General features: G+C 53.2%; 1 protein-coding gene across 1 annotated transcript; it reads left to right on the forward strand.

Moving 5' to 3' along the window:
* The first annotated feature begins 3,328 nt into the window (after positions 1-3,328).
* Positions 3,329-12,436, forward strand: ANKRA2 (ankyrin repeat family A member 2). The gene is made up of 8 exons (XM_078874495.1): positions 3,329-3,603; positions 5,130-5,294; positions 5,685-5,750; positions 6,808-6,905; positions 7,379-7,504; positions 8,243-8,309; positions 9,251-9,331; positions 10,184-12,436. Exons 1-8 carry the CDS (start codon positions 3,381-3,383, stop codon positions 10,231-10,233), a joined length of 876 nt encoding a protein of 291 aa, XP_078730621.1. The 5' UTR covers positions 3,329-3,380; the 3' UTR covers positions 10,234-12,436.
* The last annotated feature ends 1,347 nt before the right edge of the window (positions 12,437-13,783 follow it).

Here is a 13,783-nt window from a genome sequence, read left to right on the forward strand (position 1 = left end):
GCGCATGCGCCGTTGGGGGCGGAGTAGCCACGCCCCTCCTCAGGCAAAGCCACGCCCCCACCGGCAAAGCCACGCCCCTCCCCAGGCAAAGCCACGCCCCCAGACAAAGCCACGCCCCTCCCCAGGCAAAGCCACGCCCCTCCAGGCAAAGCCACGCCCCTCCAGACAAAGCCACGCCCCTCCCCAGACAAAGCCACGCCCCTCCAGGCAAAGCCACGCCCCTCCAGGCAAAGCCACGCCCCTCCAGGCAAAGCCACGCCCCCAAGCAAAGCCACGCCCCCCAAGCAAAAGCCACGCCCCGCCCCAGGCAAAGCCACGCCCCTCCAGGCAAAGCCACGCCCCTCCAGGCAAAGCCACGCCCCTCCAGGCAAAGCCACGCCCCCCAAGCAAAAGCCACGCCCCTCCCCAGGCAAAGCCACGCCCCTCCAGGCAAAGCCACGCCCCTCCAGGCAAAGCCACGCCCCTCCAGACAAAGCCACGCCCCTCCAGGCAAAACCACGCTCCTCCAGGCAAAGCCACGCCCCTCCCCAGGCAAAGCCACGCCCCCAGACAAAGCCACGCCCCTCCCCAGGCAAAGCCACGCCCCTCCAGGCAAAGCCACGCCCCTCCAGACAAAGCCACGCCCCTCCCCAGACAAAGCCACGCCCCTCCAGGCAAAGCCACGCCCCCAGGCAAAGCCACGCCCCTCCAGGCAAAGCCACGCCCCTCCAGGCAAAGCCACGCCCCCAAGCAAAGCCACGCCCCCAAGCAAAAGCCACGCCCCTCCCCAGGCAAAGCCACGCCCCTCCAGGCAAAGCCACGCCCCTCCAGGCAAAGCCACGCCCCCCAAGCAAAAGCCACGCCCCTCCCCAGGCAAAGCCACGCCCCTCCAGGCAAAGCCACGCCCCTCCAGGCAAATCCACGCCCCTCCAGACAAAGCCACGCCCCTCCAGGCAAAGCCACGCCCCTCCCCAGGCAAAGCCACGCACCTCCAGGCAAAGCCACGCCCCCAGGCAAAGCCACGCCCCTCCCCAGGCAAAACCACACCCCCCAGGCAAAGCCACGCCCTTCCCCAGGCAAAGCCACGCCCTCCAGGCAAAGCCACGCCCCTCCAGGCAAAGCCACGCCCCTCCAGGCAAAGCCACGCCCCCCAGGCAAAGCCACGCCTCCCCAGACAAAGCCACGCCCCCCACCTCCGAGTGTTATTTCTGATCAGTATAACACGTAGCAAGGTTTCGCGACCAATATTATCCATAAAAGATCAATAGTAAAATTTCGATTTAAAGCTTTCGTGACTGCAGGGATTCATCTTCTTGGTTCTTTCGGTAAAGTCACGTAGAATAGAAATAATAAAATAATAACTGTAACATCTGCAGTTGTTAATATTGTTTTTTTATTATTATTAATGCAGGCGATACTGCCGATCTGTAGGCAGTGGTGCGAAAGAAGAAATCATATATATTTAAAAAAAAAAACTCAGTCGCACTGTGTTTGTGGCCTTTAAAATAAACAAACCTCCATACTAAGGCGACGTTCCGGGCATGTTCAATTGTTCTGTTTTGCATTTCATCTTTCTCGTTCGTATTGATTTCGCACGCACATTATCGCCCCCCGATTGCTTCCAGCACTTCTCTCGAATGTCCATTCGTCCCGTCCCATTTGCATTTGTCCGCCTCGTTCTACCCACCGTGCCATTGTCCTTAACATTCTGACAACGGAGGCAGTCATCCAGCAGTGGATCAATCACGTGAATCAGTAACACACGCGCATCGAATTTCTTACACATCAAGGAACACATCAGTCGCGAATAATCGATCGTCGTACGCACGATTTCCCTCTTACCCCCACCCACCTACATCGCAGGTCCGAATCGATGACTCCGTTATCCTCCACTCTGGTCTGGCACCCACAATCTCCCCCTCACCAAGAATGGTCGCGTCCGTGGCTGTCAAGATAACTTCGCCTGCCCCCCACCCCCCCAAATCTCCCCCCCACCAAGAATGGTCGCGTCCGTGGCTGTCAAGATAACTTCGCCTGCCCCCCACCCCCCCAAATCTCCCCCTCACCAAGAATGGTCGCGTCAGTGGCTGTCAAGATAACTTCGCCTGCCCCCCACCCCCCCAAATCTCCCCCCCACCAAGAATGGTCGCGTCCGTGGCTGTCAAGATAACTTCGCCTGCCCCCCACCCCCCCAAATCTCCCCCTCACCAAGAATGGTCGCGTCCGTGGCTGTCAAGATAACTTCGCCTGCCTCCACCCCCCCAAATCTCCCCCTCACCAAGAATGGTCGCGTCAGTGGCTGTCAAGATAACTTCGCCTGCCCCCCACCCCCCCAAATCTCCCCCTCACCAAGAATGGTCGCGTCAGTGGCTGTCAAGATAACTTCGCCTGCCCCCCACCCCCCCAAATCTCCCCCTCACCAAGAATGGTCGCGTCAGTGGCTGTCAAGATAACTTCGCCTGCCCCCCACCCCCCCAAATCTCCCCCTCACCAAGAATGGTCGCGTCCGTGGCTGTCAAGATAACTTCGCCTGCCCCCCACCCCCCCAAATCTCCCCCCCACCAAGAATGGTCGCGTCCGTGGCTGTCAAGATAACTTCGCCTGCCCCCCACCCCCCCAAATCTCCCCCTCACCAAGAATGGTCGCGTCAGTGGCTGTCAAGATAACTTCGCCTGCCCCCCACCCCCCCAAATCTCCCCCCCACCAAGAATGGTCGCGTCAGTGGCTGTCAAGATAACTTCGCCTGCCCCCCACCCCCCCAAATCTCCCCCCCACCAAGAATGGTCGCGTCCGTGGCTGTCAAGATAACTTCGCCTGCCTCCACCCCCCCAAATCTCCCCCTCACCAAGAATGGTCGCGTCAGTGGCTGTCAAGATAACTTCGCCTGCCCCCCACCCCCCCAAATCTCCCCCTCACCAAGAATGGTCGCGTCAGTGGCTGTCAAGATAACTTCGCCTGCCCCCCACCCCCCCAAATCTCCCCCTCACCAAGAATGGTCGCGTCCGTGGCTGTCAAGATAACTTCGCCTGCCCCCCACCCCCCCAAATCTCCCCCTCACCAAGAATGGTCGCGTCCGTGGCTGTCAAGATAACTTCGCCTGCCCTCCACCCCTCCACCCCCCCAAATCTCCCCCTCACCAAGAATGGTCGCGTCCGTGGCTGTCAAGATAACTTCGCCTGCCCTCCACCCCTCCACCCCCCCAAATCTCCCCCTCACCAAGAATGGTCGCGTCCGTGGCTGTCGTGATAACTCCTCCCACCATCCCCCCAAATCCCCCCCTCACCAAGAATGGTCGCGCCCGTGTCCCGACCGGCCAGGCCGTCGTGACAACTTCGCCTGCCCCCCCCCCCCCCCAAAATCGAGGGCCCCCCTCTCGCCACCGGGGCCCCCCACCCAGCGCGATGATGGAGGACAAGAGCACGTCCCCGGCACTGGGGGCTCCCCCTCCTCCTCCCCGGGCGGGCCAGGCGCCCGCGGGCGGCGTGGAGACGGAGCTGGCCTCGGCAGGGCGCATCGATCTCAAGGGCTGCTCGCGTTTCGTCAACTCGCTGAACGCCCAGAACAGCCTCAACCTCCAGGACCAGGTCAACTCGGACCTCGAGGTCGCCTCCGTCCTCCTCAAAGGTCCAGACACGGAGCCGGTGGCCGGGAGAGAAGGGGTCGAGGGGTCGTGGTGGGACACGTTTGGTTGTTGTGGTCGTCTTGGGGGGTGATGAATGGGAATGTTGGAGGTGGATTCGAATGTTTTGTGGTGGCGAGGGGGTTTGCCGGGGCCACCCATCCCCTCGTGTGCAGTGCCGGCCTTCATAGGCGCTCGCTAACAGCACTTGCCCCAGCAGTCTGTTAAGGCTACACGGGGGACCTTTGTCTTGGTGAAGGGGAGCGGTGGTGGAGCGGTTAGCGCGCTGCGCTACGAACCCGGCTGCCCGAGTTCGATTCGCGCTCACTGCCAACACCAGTAATGGTTATCTGAATCTGTTCTGAGCCTCCCCTAGGTCGACTCAGCCTCAAATGAGTACCTGGTGCGGTGTCTAAGCATCGCCACTGGGGAGACAAAGGCGGTCGGACGTGGTGCTGGCCACCCACCCGCTCGCTAACAGCACTTGCCCCAGCAGTCTGTTAAGGCTACACGGGGGATCTTTGTCTTTGGGGATGATTTCAGTTTCAGTGATTTGGTATAGCCCTGTGAGCCATTCGGCTCTTGAATCGGGTGCAACCGCAACAAAAAAAAAACATGAACAAAAAACATCTTAAAGTGACTATGTGACTGAGTGCAAACAGAAAATCCAAAAAAAGACGGCAAAATGTTGCATAAAAAGCACCGTATACCAACGCTGTGTGCAAAAATCCCAGTGGGATGCAAGTCAAACAACAACCACAAAACAACTTATATTAAGGCCATCAGTCTAACTCTGTACTATAACAAACATGGCCAAACCAAAAAACTTTTCGAAAATCACCAAAATAAAGCCATAAAAGCAATGAAACAGTGGTCATAGGAACTGTGACCGAATTTTCACAATAAACGACGTCAACATGTACTACCAAACTCTGCAGCCATAGCTGGCTGCATGAGTCACTCCACAACAGTAGGAGCGTCAGTCGGAGTATCAACATTTTTCAATGCACCTTGATAAAGACGTGGTGGCGGTTGTTTTGGTGATACTGGTGTGGTGATTGTGGTGTTGAATTTGGTGGTGACGGGGTTCATGGTGGTATGATCTTGGATAGACGTGATGGTAGGGGATTGCTGTTGATTGTTTTAATGGTTGTGGTGCTTTGACACGTTTCTGGTATGGTCGTATTGATGATGGTTGTGATGATGGTTGTGGTGATCAAAGGTGATCACTACCACCACACCATCACTACAGCTACCACCATAAACCCCTACAACCACCTTCCCCCGCCACACCCATCATCACCACACACTTAGCCGACCGTGCTAATCGGAGAGGACGTGTACGGTGGGTAATAAGTTCAACATACAGTAGTAACACGCATAGGGCTGGTGGTAGACATGGTGATAGGAGTCGAGGTGTGAGATGGTAGCGGTAGGGGACGTGATATTTTCAGATCGTGACGCTGGAGGATACCTTTGCCAAACCCCCCGCCCCTTCTCACCTTGCCCATCTTGTGGTCACGGGATGCAGCGGAGAGCGGTGTTCCCGTGTCCCCGTTGGGGGAGCCGGGTCCCCCGACGCGTCTGAACTACACGCCGTCGGCTGCCAAGCACTTCTCGCCCGTCAAGCAGTCCACGGCGCTCACCAACAAGCAGCGGGGAAACGAGGTGTCCAACACGCCGGGCCTGCTCGCCAGTGAGTCAATCGTCATCCAACGCGGCTCACTCGCCCTAAGCTGTGTAAGCGCACTTTTTCAGAAGCGAACTAACCCCCCCCCCCCCCCGCAAATGACAGCTCGACGAAGTGGCTTGTCGTTGTGGAAAATGTATGTCGGCCAAATACTCCGAACACACGTTGAGTCTGAATGTGGAGGAGAAAAAAAAAAGACGGAGGACCCGGAGAAAAATCCACACGACCACGGGGAGAGAGACACCGCAAACTACAAATGTACAGCAGCAGGCGTCAGGGTCGGGATCGAACCCGCGACCTCCTGCATACCAGGCGAGGTAGTTAACATCTCGGCACCGTGGCCGCCCGCTTGCTCTCTGACCTGTCACCCGCATGCCCCATTCCCTTGACCCACAGAACTCTCGCTCCATCAGCTGGCTGCTCAGGGGGAGCTTCAGAATCTGACGTTAAGACTGGATCAAGGTGAGAACACGGCCGTCTCCTGTCACCGTTATCCTTTTCATAATAATCAGCAGTGATTATTCCACTGCTGGCCGAAATTCTTAATTGCTTATGCATCTACAACATGTGCTATCGCTTTTCACGTGGTCTTATAAGACGCTGACGTTTCAGGTATTGGCCCTTCTTTTCTGAAACATCAGCCAGCTATATATCATATTGTAAAGATGGTTCAGGTGCATCTCTGTAATTTCTTGCTCATGCCGTTGCTGGTAGAAAGGCCTCCGATGCAGGCAGCTCTAGAGATAGGTGCTGTACGGGTACTTGGTCTAGTATTTGATGTAGAACAATGGGTGCCTCGGTGGCAAGATGTTAACTACCTCACCTGGTATACAGGAGGTCGTGGGTTTGATTCCGACCCTGACCCCTGTATATTTGGAGTTTGTATATCTCATTCCCCGAGGTCGTGTGGATTTTCTCCGGGTCCTCCGGTTTTCCTCTCCACATTTAGAATCAACATGCATTTAGAGTATTTTGGCTGCAATAAACTTCCACGAAATAAGCCACTTCCTTGAGCTATCATTTGTGGCCAGGTCACATCTGAAAAAAAGCTGTATAGCTCAGTGAGCCTTATCTGGTAAATAAAAAAATATTTCATTAGAGGTGGGAGGAGCGCCAACACATTACCCCACCGCATGCCACCTGCCGTTCGACCGAGTTCTACAGCTGGGTGTGGATGGAGGCCAGGAGGTTTTAAGAAATCTGCCCGATGTTTCAACTGCCGCGCTCCGGAAAATTTCACTTTGCAACCACCGGATTGCCAGTCCAGTTTGATAGCCGTTATAGCACGGCGGAATGTATTCTGTGCTTATAATGCGGTGTTAATTAATTCTAGATTTGAAGCTTTCGTGACTGCAAGGATTCATACTCTTAGGTTTTTCGATAAAGTCACGTAGGTAATTAATTAGGATAATCACGCTGATGGATTTTCTCATTTAGTTTGCCCCTTTTTTTCTGTCCATTCAACTTCCGCTATTCTCTGTGTTGTCCCTCCCGCCGCCGTGATCTAACCCCTCCACAGATGGCATGGTGGACGTGATGGACGAGCGTGGACTCACCCCGCTCATGTGGGCGGCCGCGCACGGACAGATCGCCGTGGTGGAGCTCCTGCTCAAGAAGGTAGCGGCGATTGTGGGAACGCAGCAGCGATGGTCGCGTCGCTCCTTTACCCCAGCAACCTCGTGGCTGGGCGTGGTGCTGCCCACACCGCTGGCTCGTGCACCGTGTCGGCCTTCATAGCTGCCTGCTAACAGCACTTGTCCAAGTAGTATGTTACGCTATTCTTTGGTTTGTGTGTGTCTCCAGGGTGCGTCGCTATGAACCCCGACGGGCCAGAGTTCGATTCCCGCTTACGGCCAACACCAGAGTTGATTATCTGAATGGGTCCTGGGCCTCCCCTAGGTCGACTCAGCCTCAAATGAGTACCTTGTGCGGTGTATAAACACCGCCACTAGGGAGACAAGGCGGCCAGGCGTGGTGCTGGCAACCCTTTCCCTTGTACGCCGTGCTGGCCTTCATAGGAGCTCGTTAATAGCACTTGCCCCAGTAGTCTGTAAGGCTATACTTTGGCTATACTTTGTGTGTGTGTGCAGGGTGCGTGTGCGTTTGCGGTGGCGCGCGAGCGGGAGAACGCGCTGTCCCTTGCCTGCACGAGTGGGCACGCGGACATCGCACACATGCTGCTGCTGCGCGGTGCCGACGTGAACGTCTACGACTGGGTGAGCGCCCTCGCGCCCTCGCCAACTCGCTCACCCGTTCCCCCGCCAACTCGCTCGCCCGCCCGCCCGCACGGCGTACCGTCGCTCGCCACCCTGGCCTCGTCCCCTACTTCCACTATTGTGCAATGTGGCTCCACTCGGTGTGTGCGCGTCTAAGCAGGCACGCATGTTGTCAGCAGAGGGCAGTAACGGCTGGTAATGGCTCGCACAAAGTGGTGGTGTGGCCAGAACCCTGTCCAGCGCTGATGTTCGCACAACACACTTGGAACTTAATGAAGGCCGAGTTGACTTTACTTTAAATAAGTTGACCACACCATGGGCACCAAGGTGGCGAGATGTTAACTACCTCGCCTGGTATACAGGAGGTCGCGGGTGTATATTTGGAGTTTGCATGTCCACCCCGTGGCCGCGTAGATTTTTCTCCGGATCCACCGGTTTTTGCCTCTATATTTAGAAACATGCGTTTGGAGTATTTTGGGACCATAAATATCCGCATGATAAGCCACTTCCCTGAGCTATCATTGGTCGCTTCTGAAGAGCTATATAGCTCAGTGGACCTCGCCTAGGTAAAATATATAATAGTTAATAGTTTACAATTTTTATAGGCCTAGGGTAGGCTCTAAATACCACTTGCTTCTGAGCACACCTCTTCCTCCTGCGCGCCGTTGCCAGCCTGAATGGGTGTTCGCTTACGGCACGTGCTCCAAGCGACATGATGTGTTTTCTCTGTGCTTACAGAACGGTGGGACACCCCTTCTGTATGCTGTGCATGGGAACCACGTGCGCTGTGTGGAGCTTCTACTGAGTAAGATATGGACCCGTTCGTTTCATGCAACAACCTCATGGCACTAGTGTCGACATTGAAGTCGCCAATACCTCGAAAACTTTTTCAAGGTCTCCCGTCATACCCATTTACACTTCTCACTCAGGGTGGGACCCGTTCACTGCTGAATCTCAGAACGTACAAGCGGTTCAGCGTTAATTTATATTTAGAGGGGTGTAGCGCCGTTGATTTGAAAGACGTTTTATTCACCGCAGATAACCGTAGCGACACGACCGCACTCTACAATAGCTGGTGCCAAACTGTGCCAAACGCCTTCCCGCATGGCGTTGTGGGAGCCTCGTTTTCGATAAAGTTATTTTATTTTAGTTTTTCTTCTGGTTCCATTCCATGTACGTCATCGGAATTGAATCGGAAGTAAAACTAATGATATACACGTACGTTATTTGAACGGGAAAGGGTTAAAATACCAAGCAACTTTTATTCTAAATTGTACATTCATTACTGCGGCTCGGCGAGAGGCTGGCAATCGATTTGAGAGCGGCTCGCAATCGTAAAGTTGCGAGTTGAAATTCTGGTTGGGGGCTGACTCAGCCCATCATCCCTCCTGGGGGTCAATAAAATTAATTCCACCTTGTGTGTGTGTACGTTGAACTTCTTTCGCGCCAACCGTGCTAATCGGAGGTGCGAGGGAAGGACAACAAGCCAATGTGGGGAAGTCAACAGGGGTTCTCCTGTGGATAGACTCGCCTCTGCCATAGGAATGAGGATTTTCCACCAATGGCTCAGGCCTGGAAATCTGAGCTGAGCACCACCTTGATGCTCACTTGAGCAGAAAATTGCTTTGACCTTTGTGACTGAGAGGCGAAGTAGTACCAGTTTTGTCGATGGCTTGGATTGGAACCAACATATGCCACGCTGCTTGCCTTGCGTTGTATAACTCCTTGCGTGCACGTGTGTCACAGACAGTGGAGCGGACGTGATGTCGGAGACGGAAGCGGGACTAAACGCACTGGAGCTCGCAGCTGCACTGGGCCACCGCACTGGTTTGTCTTGTCTTGCGGCTTCACGCTCAAGAATTTGAAAACTGTTAATTGTGTGTCGTTGCCATTGTATGTTTGTGCCTGTGTGACTGAGTATGTGTGGGGAGCGGTAGTGTAGGTGTTCGCGAGCTGCACTACGAACCCGGAGACCCGACTTAGATTCCCGCTCACGGCCAACACCAGTGACTATTAGCTGAACATTTCCTGGGTCTCCCCTGAGTCGACTCAGTCTCAAATGAGTATGTGGTGTGTAAACATAACCACTGGGGAGACAAAGGTGACCGGGCGTGGTGTTGGCCACCCACCCCCTCGTGTGCCGTGCCGGCCCCTTCATAGGTGCTCGCTAACAGCACTTGCCCCAACAGTCTGTTCAGACTATACGTGGGATCTTTATCTTTTGTGCGTGTGTCTTTGGGGAGCGGCAGTGTAGCGGTTAGCGTGTTGCACTACGAACCCGGGAACCGGAGTTCATTTCTTGCTCACGGCCAACCAGTGACGATTATCTGAACCAGTCCTGGGCCTCCCTTAAGTCGACTCAGCCTCAAATGAGTACCTAGTGCGCTGTGTAACCATCACCGCTAGGGAGACAATCGGTCGGGCGTGGCGCTGGTCACCCATCCCCTTGTGTGCTATGCCGGCCTTGATAGGTGCTGCGTGCTAACAGCACTTGTCCCAATAGGCTGTTTAGGCTATACGTGTGATCTTTGTCTTTGTGTCTGTGCGAGCGGTAGCACAGCGGCGAGCGCATTCCCAAATCTTCTGTCTCTTAAGTGGATGAGTTATATATATGTGTGTATATATATAAATATATGTGTATATATTTATTGATGCCTTGATTGTAATGCCTCTTTCCAGCCCAGACCGCCATTGAGAAATACCTGCTGCAGATGCTGCAAGACCCCTAGGATCGACACCTGCTGCCCGAACAAATCGCCACGTCCCCCCGTCGTCGCTCTCACTCGTTGAACCGTCGAACGCCGGTGCCAGCGGTGTGAGGATCATCGACAGAGACTGCGCTGGCCGCTTTGCGTGCAATTTTATCGTTCACGGCCTACGTAAGCGTTTTGGTGCGGATGCCTGAACCTGGATGGGACCGGGTATGGGGTGGTGGACAGCTGTAATACGGCTCTTTTGGAGGCGAGGGTTGGTGGATGAAGAAGATTTGTGAAACTCCCGACTCTGCGGAGCCTAAGTGGTCAAGAGCTGGCAGTACAGCAAGTGGATTCCTGACTGCATGTCCGTTCTGATAGTGTGTCTTGAGTGTTATCGTTCCTGTATGCTTGTGTTTTCTCCAGTTACTAATTCCTAATATGTAGAATAGTCCTCATATAGGATTTAGCCAAACATACCAATGCAGGCCGTTCCTAAAAGAGGATCCCCACAGACTCTACGGGTGTCTCCTCCAAAAATGAAGGATAGTTCTAACACTACCACCACCGTCAAAATAAATCTCGTTTTAAGACTTTTCTAAAACTAGTACCGCCACAAACGCCTCTGTGCGCGATGCTCCGAATAGGCTGGACGTCATCTGACCCAGAGGATCATCGTGGGCTCGTGCCGAAGGTGCCTCCGAAAGGATCATCTTTCAGGTGCCTCCTACAGGTGTCGGGCTCCATCGGCCTGACGTTCTGGCTGCTTCTCATGATGTTGGCTCTTGGTCGAGCGGCGCTCTCCTCGTTTGTGCGGCGGGACGATGCTCCCGCCCGCAAATTGGCTCAACCACTCGTAACCCGCTCTCCTTCAATGGGGGAGTAGCAGCAAAACTCCCATTAGCACGGTTGGCTACGTACGGTGCAAAAGAAGTTCAACACACAGACGAATGCTCTCCTGAGGCCCTCGTTCGTGGCAAGGAGACCTCGACGTTGGCTCTCGGCTCCGGAACCACATTGCCTCCATACGCCGAGCGTAGAATAGAACCTGTGAGCGATGGCTGGGTGCTGCCAGGCCGTACTGAACATTAAGTTATTTTGTGCGCGTAGAGATTTGGAACCCCTGGCATTAGCAACAGGGACCCTTCCCTTATCCCCATTTCTGAAGCTTGGGGTGGGATTGCTTTACGCACCCCGGCGTGCGCCCGGGAAGAGGGTGGTAATTGAGGTGGGGGACAGTGCGGAGAGAGACCCCGTAGAGACCTGCATGGTCAGAGGTTGGACTCCTGGGTATCGGGAGATGTGGTTCTTTGCCAGAATAAACTGCGTTTTGACACCTTATCCACTCGGCCAAACCCGGACATATTTCTTAGCGCTTTATCAAAACTGTGTTTTGTTTGTTGTCCTTCCCCCGCACCTCCGATTGTTACGGTTGGCTACGTACGCTGCGAAAGAAGTTCAACGTACATGTACATACACTTACAGCCCATTGCAAATATCGGAATCGGATCTCGCTTCAAAACGATTTCTGCCACCTGAAAAAACGTGCCAGTTCCTGGGCTGCTCGGGTCAAAGCCAGATCGCCTACGACGGGCATCTTGCGCGGCCGGTGTTTCGTCGTAGGGTTGTCATCCATCTGGGTTTTCCACCCACGCGGGTTTTACCTGGACGGTGGTAACCCGATAGTCTCCAACGGCAGGCTTGTGATGATGCCCTTCTAACTTTTTCTGTGAAGCGAGGGAAGGTAACGAATGCCCTGCCCCTCTCTCGTAGCACATCGTGCACAGAAGACTGCATCATCAGCCGGAAGTTATATCTCTCAGTCGTGGCTGGTTGTTGCCGAGGCCTACAAAATTCCATCTTGATGTACGAAATCAGTATAAATGTATCGAAACCCTCCAACAAAAACGCCAATTAGTTACTACTTCAGCCCACCGTTGTGTTGGAGAGTAAATCCACGATTTACAATTTGAATACGACTTTTCGCTGGTAATTACCAGAGGTGGGACAAAGTCATTGTTATGCAAGTCCAAGTCGAGTCGCAAGTCATCAAAATCATGACTCGAGTCTGACTCGAGTCCAAGTCACATGACTCGAGTCCACACCTCTGGTAATTACATCCAGCATCATCGGGTGATTTGCCAGAATAGTGAAGCCATCCACCTGCTTCCGGTCTTAAATCGAGCAGCATGACGTCATCATCTGAACGCGATCTCACCCAAAAACTTTATTACGAATTTACATTTGACTGTTGATGTGCATCACCGGCAATTGCAATATCTTATTTGTAAATATGATTTTTTTATGAAATAAAAACGACTAAACAGACTTTCTTCTTGTTACGCTTGTACTTGATCGCATACATTCGATTGCGCAATTAGCGATACGATTTATGCAAATAATATTCAAACGCGTCACATTTTGGCCAATGTCTCGGATGAAACTGCACAAAGACAACACGGTGACACGTGCCGAGTGTCAATGCATTGTCCCAGGCAGTGGCACATGCGTGCCACCGAACCACACTGACCACGAGACGGGCTCAAACTGGCCGTCGGGCATCCGCCCCGTCGTGCTGCTGGCCCTGGTCTGTGTGGGGAAATTGCAAATGTGACCAATGTAAAAAACAAGTAATATTTAAAAAAAAAATTGTTTTAAAACACGCTTTTATGAAATGTACGAGTAATGGAAGAACTCCACGACTCCAGGAAGTGGCCCCGAAGCTTGTCATAACGTAAGGGACCGTGGCCAATTACAGCCAACGTCAGTTGACCGTGGACAATTAGACTCAAGCCTAAACATAACATAAAAAAGTGTTTAAAATATATGTTGTTTATCTGTTATGATAGAATATAGTATTGTCATCAGTATGGCATAAGTATATCAAGTTTGCAGTCGATACCACATTTGGGAAGTGGGTTAAAATTGAGTTACAATATTTGAGGATACAACAACAGACCGAGTTTAATGAAAGCGTGTAATAAATGCCTTTTTTGTACGCTTCATTGCTTATTTACGCTCTCGGTTGGCATTAAGCCCTCCGTAATCGGTAGCCCCAAATATTTTTCCTCAGCGGCCCATTTGTTGTTCGGACCCAGCCCCTAAATATGGGCCCATGAGTTCGCACGGCAATTTGGGTCCCGCTGTGTTAAAACAAAAATGCCTGGGCCGATTTCTAGTCCCAGTCCGGCACTGACCACGAGGTAACGGAGTGGCACCACGAGAGGTCTATCGCACCTCCAATTAGCACGGTTGGCTATCAAAGCTGTCAACCCCTTATCAGTTGCCCTACCTTATTACAGGCCAATTCAGACATTATTGGTCACCCCGTGCCCCCTTATGAATCCCAACGTTCATCCTACAAAGTCCCATCACAAGGGAGAAAAACAAACAAATAGACAAAACAAAATAATGTTCCCGTATTGAAACGGCTGTACGCCGTATTGACCTGAAAACTCAATTTCTTCGTACAAGAATACGGGTAAACTGTATAGGTTGACAGGTATCAGAGAGTGAAGGCCATTGAGTTAAACCAGTCTAAAGAGGTCCACGCTGAAGGGAGAAACACAAACAAATAAGACACTTT

The sequence above is a fragment of the Lampetra fluviatilis genome, chromosome 39 (genome assembly GCF_964198595.1).
Source record: "Lampetra fluviatilis chromosome 39, kcLamFluv1.1, whole genome shotgun sequence".
Classification (NCBI taxonomy): domain Eukaryota; kingdom Metazoa; phylum Chordata; class Hyperoartia; order Petromyzontiformes; family Petromyzontidae; genus Lampetra; species Lampetra fluviatilis.

Coding starts and splice junctions, on each gene's coding strand:
- ANKRA2 (XM_078874495.1), top strand. CDS start 3,381: ATGATGGAGGACAAGAGCACGTCCCCGGCACTGGGGGCTCCCCCTCCT. Junction 3,604..5,129: donor CGCCTCCGTCCTCCTCAAAG/GTCCAGACACGG, acceptor CACGGGATGCAG/CGGAGAGCGGTGTTCCCGTG. Junction 9,332..10,183: donor TGCACTGGGCCACCGCACTG/GTTTGTCTTGTC, acceptor GCCTCTTTCCAG/CCCAGACCGCCATTGAGAAA.